At 53.9% G+C, this 9,181-nt stretch overlaps 1 protein-coding gene across 1 annotated transcript in view; it reads right to left on the reverse strand.

Annotated features, from left to right (window-relative positions):
* STK32C (serine/threonine kinase 32C) overlaps nucleotides 1-9,181 on the reverse strand; it is a 24,003-nt gene continuing 14,822 nt past the window's right edge. The window contains exons 2-9 of the mRNA XM_033515803.1: nucleotides 6,545-6,696; nucleotides 4,393-4,566; nucleotides 3,963-4,000; nucleotides 3,197-3,286; nucleotides 2,530-2,633; nucleotides 2,325-2,441; nucleotides 889-1,014; nucleotides 1-749 (exon numbers count right to left, since the gene is read on the reverse strand). Coding sequence (XP_033371694.1) covers nucleotides 492-749; nucleotides 889-1,014; nucleotides 2,325-2,441; nucleotides 2,530-2,633; nucleotides 3,197-3,286; nucleotides 3,963-4,000; nucleotides 4,393-4,566; nucleotides 6,545-6,663 — 1,026 coding nt within the window. The 5' untranslated portion in view covers nucleotides 6,664-6,696 and the 3' untranslated portion in view covers nucleotides 1-491. The remainder of the gene's footprint in view (nucleotides 750-888; nucleotides 1,015-2,324; nucleotides 2,442-2,529; nucleotides 2,634-3,196; nucleotides 3,287-3,962; nucleotides 4,001-4,392; nucleotides 4,567-6,544; nucleotides 6,697-9,181) is intronic.

A 9,181-nucleotide genomic window follows, 5' to 3' on the forward strand; every position in this document is an offset into this window, starting at 1 on the left:
CCCCCAGATGTGTTCAGGAGCCCCCAGATGTGTCCAGGAGCCTCCAGCTGTGTTCAGGAGCCCCCAGCTGTGTTCAGGAGCCCCCAGCTGTGCTCAGGAGCCCCCACCCCCCAAACCTCAGCCCAACAGCTGGAGGCAGCAGGGCTGGTTGCCATGTGGCTTTCACCAGGGGCTTGTGCCATCCACAGCAGAGGTTTTCCATAAAACACAGATCACACTGCTCCTGTGTGAACACAGTGCATTTATCCGTGTGTTTGGATTTTGGGAGTGCTGTCAGCCCAAAGAAAGCACAGCCAGAGCCCAGCACACAGCCCACAGACACAGGGAGCTGCTGCCTCATGCCAAGGTTCATGCAGCCCTGGGGCTGTGTGGAGCCAGAGGCTGAGCACACCGGGCTGCCCACACCTCTGCTGCTTGTTTCACTTTCCAAAGTACTCACTACTGTGAAAGTTTGGTCAAACTTCCATAAGAGGAATATGTGGTTGTTGAAATTACTCCAATGGGCAAATGCTTTCATCAGTATAAACCCGTGTCCTGCACAGTGTGGCTGTACCAGCTGCAATACCCGCCCAGATCCAGCCTTTTCCCAGCTGGATGTTACCCCAGGCAGCACATACAGACTGGGAGCTGTCTTTGCTGTTATCCCTTGACTTGTTCTTTGCGAGCCTCTTCTTCTTCTTGTGCAGGGGCCTTGACTCCAGGATCATCTCCTCCAGCTCGAAGGTGGGGTCGCAGTGCAGGCGGCCCTTCTGCCAGGACACACGACACGACTCACGTCAGGCACAGCAGAGACTCAGAAATCATTCCCCCTTAGAAAACCCCTGCTCTCCCAGCGGTTCCTGGGGAGCAGCCCCTGCTCGGGATGGGGACACGGGTCACTCCACTCACGTTGGGGACGAAGCCCGGCTCCACGCGCTTCTCGCACACGTCGCTCCAGACCACGCCGGCCAGCTGAGCCGAGGCCTGGATGTGGGCCAGGCAGGAGAAGCGATGCTCAGGATTCACTGTCAGCAGCTGGGGAGGGAAAAACATCGGTAATAAAGCATTGCAGAGAGGGGCTTTCCTGCCAGAGGAGGAACACAAGGCACTGGGCCAGCTGCAGTGGTTCAGCCATGCCAAGGAGCCTTTCTGCTGTGGGAAATAGATAACTTACTGCAGGAAAAACACCTAAGAAGATGTTGTGCAGGTACCCCAGCGCTCTGGGGGGACGTGGGGGTCCCCTCCCGGCTGCTGGCACATTCCCGGTGAGAGGCTGGATTCCCTGGAAGCCTGGCTGCCCAGCAGATGGCAATGCGAACCTGCCGAACCCCTCTGCCAGCAACGCTGCTCCTCATTAAACTGAATCTAATTATGCAGATTACCCGCGCTGCATTAACTCGTTCAGAGGCACTTGCTGCCGGCACTGGCTGTATCTTTCCTACAGCAAACTCACCAGTTACTTTTCAGAGTTCTCAAGCAAGCCATGGCTAAAGCAGCTGCCCCAACACATCGCAGCTTTCTCCAGCAGCAGCATGAGGAAAGCAGCAGAGCATTCCATAGAGCTGGAACCCCCAGCAGCTCTCACAGCCCCAAAGGAGCAGGGAGAGGGAGCAGCCAGTGCTGCAGCCCAGCAGCGTGCTCCACCTGCCCTGCCATCCCTGCCAGGTGAGGAGAGGCTGGGATGCTGGAAGGCACAGTTCTAGCCCAGCTGGGAGTCTGACTGTCACACCAAAGCCAGCCTCAAACATTGTGCATCTTATTACAGGGATAATAAACACATAACACACATAATTAATCATGGAGTCCCAGACTGGATTGGGCTGTAAGCTCCTCCAGTGCCACCCCAGCCATGGCAGGGACACCTTCCCCTGTCCCAGCTGCTCCAGCCCCAATGTCCAGCCTGGCCTTGGGCACTGCCAGGGATCCAGGGGCAGCCCCAGCTGCTCTGGGAATTCCATCCCAGCCCCTGCCCACCCTGCCAGGAACAATCCCTGCCCAAAATCCCATCCAGCCCTGCCCTCTGCCACTGGGAGCCATTCCCTGTGTCCTGTCCCTCCATCCCTTGTCCCCAGTCCCTCTCCAGCTCTCCTGGGACCCCGTTAGCCCTGGAAGGAGCTTTAAGATCTCACTGGAGCCTTTTCTTTTCAGGGTTTAACATCCATAACTCTCCCAGCCTCTTTTGTATATTATGATTATTATTACTCTTATTATTCATTGTTTATTAATATGCAGATAATTTTCCAGCTAGTCCTGCCTGCACATTTACTGCCATCCAACCTAAACCCACCCCAGAAGGACAATTCATCCAACAATTCATCCAGCTGCACCCCAGAAGGAGCATTCACCTTCCGCAGCAGCGCGACCATCTCCTTGGACCAGGCTGAGGAGTACTGCACGCTGACCGTGCTGAAGAGCTGCACCAGAGACTCCACGGGGTTGTTGGAGTGGATGTCATACGGCCTCTGGGGACAAGAGCACACAGGTGAGGAGTCCCCTCTCCCTGCTCAGCCAGAGCACACGATGCGAGGGCCGGGATGGCCGGCGCCCTACCCAGCCCCGCAGCAGCTCGTAGGCCATGATTCCCAGAGACCACCAGTCCACCTCGAAGGAATAGCCCGTCCCGCCGCTCAGGAACGAGTGGAAGATCTCTGGGGCTGAGCAGAAAGGGATAACATGCAACAGGTTATTTGTTGTTCTCTATTCAGCATGTCATGGCAGTCAGTGCACAACGCTCACGGTGGTTTTCCTGCTGCCCGAGGGGAGGCTGTGTGAGGAGGGGGAACAGCAGCAGCAGCAGCCGTGTGCCTGCCCTCACTGGGAACTGAGAGCTGCACCTGCAGAGCCAGCCCTCCCAACACAGCACAGCACAACCACGGGACCCCCAGAGACACCAAGGGCAAGGCTGGAGCCAGAGAGGGAGGGCAGGACGGGGTGGGGAGGGCAGGAGGAGGAGGCTGGGTGGGATGAGAAGGGCAGGGTGGGATGGAGGGGACTGCACAGGATGTAATGCAGAGGATGGGACGGGGTGACATGCCAACCATGATGTCTTCACACTGGAAATTCCCCTGGTCAGACAATCAGGCTCTGCTGGAGGACCTGGGCACGAGCACCAAGGCCCTACATTACCTGGACACCCCTGCCCCAGGCAGGGCCCGTGGGGCAGCGTGTGCTGAGCACTCAAAACGTGACACAGGCACGAGAGCAGCGATTTTCTTACCCATGTATGGCTTTGTCCCAGCCAATGCTGTCGCTCTTTCACCGTCCCTAATGATTGTTGCAATATTAAAATCTGTTAAATGGGCATGACCTTAAATAAAGACACATTTAAAGAAGGGATTAATGGCAGTGCAGTGGCAATGCAGAGTCAGAACACATTTGTTTCATAAGCTTCTGCCATCAGACAGGGTAGCACAGACATGGGCAGGTCAGGATCAGATCCTATGGAATAGCCATAAAAGGTTTCCCAGGATTTGGGCTGGCCAGGTGATTAAAGGGTAGGGAGCTTTGGGTGTTGATTTTAAATCACACTTGGAGCTAGCCAGTAATCCCCAGCACTGGCCAAATTGCTCTGGCCAGAAGCTACAGGAGTGAGAAAGACACCAGGGAAACGCTATCATAGAACCACAGAATGTTTGGGTTGGAAGGGACTTAAAAGATCATTTCATTCCACACTCCTGCCACGGAGCTTGCACTCGACATGGGAGTTCCCATCACTGCAGCTGCTGAACTGCAATGGCTCCAGGTTCCCAGGGCTGAACTAGGGCTGCCTGTCCGTGCTGACCACAGCACACTGGACAGGCCAGGTGGGTCATCCTCCCCACCTTAAAAAGCACAGGGATGTTCAGCCAAACATGATCCAGCAAAACCAGAGCAGCTTTCCCCACACTTTCCACAGGTAAAAAGATGCCCAGTACCCAGGACTACAAAGAATCTGTCCCTGGAATGAATGAGGGAGCAAAGAAAGAGGAGCAGAGTGATCCTACCTTGTTCATCGAGGAGGATGTTGTCTGGTTTTACATCTCTGGGAAAAGAAGGAAGGTTACAGCAGATGGAATCTCAGCCAGACCAGGGATGAGACTCAATGACAAAAATCCTGCAATTGTTTATCTATCAAAAAATTAGGAACAAATAAAACAAAGATATTCTCACATGAGGCAAGCCCCTTTATAATGGACTAGGAATAGTCTTTTCCTGGGCCACTTGGTAAAAAACTGGAAGCATTAGACTTGTTCAGGCCTCATTCCCAAGGAGAAGGAATAACAATTCTGTGGGTATTTGTGTGGAGCCCTGGCTGGCTTTAACACCTGCCCTGAAATGTTCAGGCCCCCGGTGGAGCACCAGACTCGCTGTGAGTGGTGGGGAGCAGGAGCAGCAGGACAGCAGCCCGAGGGCAGCAGCAGCAGTGTGGGTTACCTGTGGATGATGTGCTGACTCCGCAGGTAGTCGAGGGCCAGCGCCATCTCACAGATGTAGAGTTTGACCGTCTCCTCGCTGAACTGAACGTTCTGCTGCAGGTGATAGCGCAGGTCACCTCCCAGCAGCAGGTCCACCACCATGAACATGTCCTCCTCGTCCTGGAAGGAATACCTGCGGGAGTGGGGAGCGGCTGAGCCTCACTAGACCCACAAACCCAGCCAGGCTTTTCCCTCTCCTGATTACACAGCTCCTGGGAGAACTGCACAAGGCCCCACTATGGGCACAGAACCCCAGAAAAGCTCTCTCAGACCACTGAGTCCAGCCATTCCCAGCACTGCCAAGGCCACCCATGACCACATCCCCAGCTGCCACAGCCACGTGGCTTTTAAATCCGTCCAGAGATGGGGACTCTACCACTGCCCCAAGCAGCTGTTCCAGGGCTGGGCAGCCCTTTGGATAGAAAATTTTTCCCAATATCCCCCCTGAGCCTGCCCTGGCCATCCTGAGCCCGTTCCCTCTCCTCCTGTCCCTGTTCCTGGCAGCAGATCCCAAATCCCCCCGGCTGTCCCCTCCTGCCAGGGACTTGTGCAGAGCCAGAAATTCCCCTGAGCCTCCTTTGCTCCAGCCTGAGCCCCTTCCCAGCTCCTCAGGAATTCTCCAGCCCCTTCCCAGCTCCTCAGGAATTCTCCAGCCCCTTCCCAGCTCCTTCAGGAATTCTCCAGCCCCTTCCCAGCCCCATTCCCTGCCCTGGACATGCTCCAGCCCCTCCAGGTCCTTGCAGTGATGGGCCCAAAACTGAAGATGCAGCTTTGCTGCTTGCACCTGCACAATCAAGCAAGTCCCGCTCAAGATGCTCGCTTGTTTTTCAAATCAATTCCTCCACTAAGCAATGTTTCCCTGGAAAGATGAGTATCCCAGGTAGTGTCCCCCTGCTCCCCCCATCCCTGAGCAGCTGTGCCATGTCAGCCCAGCAGCACAGAGCTCAGGCTCTGCCAGCCAGACACTTCAGAGAAACTTCACATTTTCAACTGCAAACAATCTCATAAAACCTACTTAAAATATCTCACCCTATCTTGAAGATGAATTGGAAAACACAACTGCTAATTTAACCAGATAAACCAGAAAAAGAGATTTCTATTTACTATGGAGTAAACCGCCTCTCTAAATCTGCCGTGGGTCCCACGGGAGACTGACAGCAGTGGGGATACACCAAAACAACGCTCATTGTTATATTTGGTGACTGCAGTTCCAAGGAAAGACTATGTGGGATTGTATAATACTCATGAATCACTCACTTCTGCTCCCATCTTAAATATAGGTTTATTCTAAAACTATGAGCTGAAAGGGTTTGCTGCGGGAGCAAGTTCTCTCCAGAACTTCATTGCTTGTCAGGAAAAACATTCACAATTGCTAAGAAACTGAAAAATATCAATATTAACTCTACTGGCTATTCTGGAGCAATGGATCAACAAAATAAATGTGACACATCACCCACTTCCATCACTTTGGGTATAAAACTTCCTCAGTTTTCAGAAGTGTCCCCCTCCCCGCCAGCCTGGCTCACATCCAGCACTGCTGGAGTGGGAGGGGACCCCTCAGTGGGCAGCAAGGCTGAGGAAGGCCAGATCATCACCTGGAGCAGCAGTGCCAAGGCCTAGGGCTCACCCCAAACTGACCAATGACCTTAGGGTATAATGTTCTATTTCCTAAAACTGTGAATTAGTTTTTCCTGCAAAATTCGGTAATGATGTGTCTGAGCTCCAAAGGAACATGTTTCATTTGGCCAGCGAGCGTGGTGCAGAGCACACCAAGGGATGCTGAGGGGTCGGTGTGGCCATAGGGCAGGTGAGACAGACTGCAGCCTTTGCTGCTGGCACTGCCTGGACAGGACACATTCACAGGCATCCATGACTCAAGCTATTTGTTAGACTACAACCTGATTTTAAGAGTGTTTTTTAAAATTAGACCCTAAAACGTTGCTCAGTAATGAGGATACTTCTGCCAGCGCACACACAGTGAAGTCATTATTGAGCAACTGGAAATGTCACTCCTTGCAGTGATCTGCTGCTGAAAATGTTATGGGAACTCTTGGAATTACCAGGTGTGTGGCTGTGTGAGCGCTGGAGGCACAGGGGAGGGAGCTGCTCACCAGAGATTCACCAGGAAGACGTGCTCGATCTCCTGCAGGATCTCCAGCTCTCTGAAGACGTTGCGCACCTCGTCCCTCTCGATGCACTGCTGCTTGTTCATGTACTTCATGGCATACATCTTCTCCGTGTCCCTCTTCTGCACGATGCACACCTGGGGCAGGGAGGAGAAAACCGTCAGGAACGCGTTCCACATCCTCACCCGCTGCTTTGGGAGCCCAGAGTCGCTCCGCTCGGCCCCCCAGCCCCCCGAACAGCCCCGATCCCCAGGTTTGGGGACAGCCAGCAGCATCCCCGCTCCCAGCGCCGGGCCCGGCTGGGGGAGCAGCGCTGTGCTCCGGCCCGCTGGAGCCGCAGCCGCCTGCAGGGCACCAGGGGCACGGAGAGCGTTCCGGAGGGACAGCTTTTCCTACAATCGTGTCTGGGAGCTGTGCGAGTGTGTGCTGGCCCCGCACGGAGAGCGGCATCACTCACCCGCAGGGTTCCCTTCCAGCCCCGTGTCCCGCTGCTGCCCAGGGAGGCTTTCACTGCCCCGCACATCCCCGTGCTCGGGAAGGGGAAAAAAAAACCCTTTGGGTCCGCAGAAAACCACTGAAATGCGAATGTGTGACAAGAAGGAACCCGTGGCCCGGGGGGATACCCCGGACAGAGCCCGGAGCCCGCTGGGGGCCCTGGCTGCCTCCTCAGCTCCGCTAATGACACCTTAATTACCAAGGTGACTGCTTGGAAAAGAGCTAATTAGCTCTCACGGTGACTATTTTTAAATGAACTAATGGCGTGTCTAGGTGTGCTGTAATGATGTGTGCCCTCTGCTCATTATCAGACACGCCGCTAATGAGGATGAGCCGTTCATGGGCTCACGGTCCCGCTCAGCCCGTGCCGAACCAGCCAAGGGAATTTCTGGGGATTTCAGGGAACCGCAGCCGGCTGGGAGCCTGGATAATAACCATCTGCAAGTGCTAATGGTGCTCGCTATAATATCATCAAGGACACGCTGCCGCAAGGAGGTGACACAATAATGGGTGGTTATCGTTAGCCTGATAAACCCCCCAATTAGCGATGCACAGGAATTACCAGGATTGTTCTCCGCCGTCGTTACAATTACGGTGAGAGCTGAAAATCAGCTGTTGCCGGAACTCTGCACACCCCAGAGCTCACGGCAAGGGCACTCGTGGGCAGAGTGACCTGAGCTGCTTCTCTGTGTCTGGACCCCTCCGGTGCCCATGGGCGAGCAGAGCCCATCAGCTCCGGCTGCCAGGGACCCTTCCAGGTACAAAACATAAGGGAAAACCTTCTTTGTGCAAACTTAATAATAATAATAAACCACCTACAGCAATGCACGCCACCAGCAGGATCCAGCCCCTGCCTAGAGCAGGCTGAATTGGTTGTACATTCAATAACCAGGCAAAAATAACTTCATATTTTATAAATTCTTTGAGCGGCAAAGCCCTAACAATTTGCCTTTAAAATTATGGTTATTGTTGTAGCACTGCTCTGAAAACAATCCTCTGGGTAACAGCCATCAAGTCACGGAGCAACATTCTCTCCTGATGTCGGTTTATTCCACATTATTGCTGGAGGCTCATTAATTTCTAGGTGGCTTATACTTTAGGTTGTGACTGTTGTACCTTAATGAGTATTGCATGTTATTCTGGTGTCATTTGTCTCTTGTTTCTCCACAGTGAAAATGGAAGCCCAGCATAATAAATGAGAATATGATGAAAACTTCATGTACTCTGTAATTATGATAAACAGTTTTCTGCAATGGAACAGCATCACCTCCACACTCAGCAGCACCAGCTCCAGGCCCTCTGGAAATGTTTGTTCTGTGATTTCTTGGGGGAGAAGTGGATGGCAGTGGTGAGGCCCTTCCTGCAGCCCGTGGCAGGAGCAGGGGCTGCCCGAGGGCACAGTGAGCCCCACAGCCCATGGGCAGGAGCGCTGTGTCCACAGCACCAGCTCCTGACCACACCACACCGCTCTCATCTGGGGTCTAACAAATCAAACCAACACCAGAACCCGTGCTGGGCTCAGCTGGGCTCAGCCACTCGGTGCCCCTGGCACAGGCAGAGACCATTCCTAACGCCCCTCTTTACAGAAATGCATCAATGTGTCTGTGTCCCCACAAAATGTCAGTGACACAAGACACATCTTTATCTTTTTGTGCTTCTCCGTTCGTGCATCTGTTCCTGGGGAAGGAATAAACATCTCTTTGGTAACAAGTCAAGAGTGCATTCTTAAATTAATCCATTTTCAGGCAAGTCCACAATGCAGAGCAGGGCAAGAAGCAGAAATGACTCTGTCCTCATTCCTGACAATGCAGCTGCACAAAGGGAATGTTTGGTGGATAAATGCAGCCATTAGGAAAAGGAGTGGAAGGGAGCCAGCCCTGCGAGGCAGAGGGTGAGCGGCAGCTGGGATGGATTGCCCAAGACACGGCCCAGAAAAGCTTCCCCAGAGCCCCAGATACCCCCAGCATTCTCGAGCAGCTGCCCATCCTGCAGGGACAGCTGGAGATCCCCACGATTCCAGCCAGGACACGGCATGGGACACCTGCCAGGCCCACTCCAGCCCACGGGCTGTGACAGGGACAGCACCTGGAGTGTGACAGGGACAGCACCTGGAGTGTGACAGGGACA

This window comes from Parus major, chromosome 6 (assembly GCF_001522545.3).
Source record: "Parus major isolate Abel chromosome 6, Parus_major1.1, whole genome shotgun sequence".
Taxonomy (NCBI): Eukaryota; Metazoa; Chordata; class Aves; order Passeriformes; family Paridae; genus Parus; species Parus major.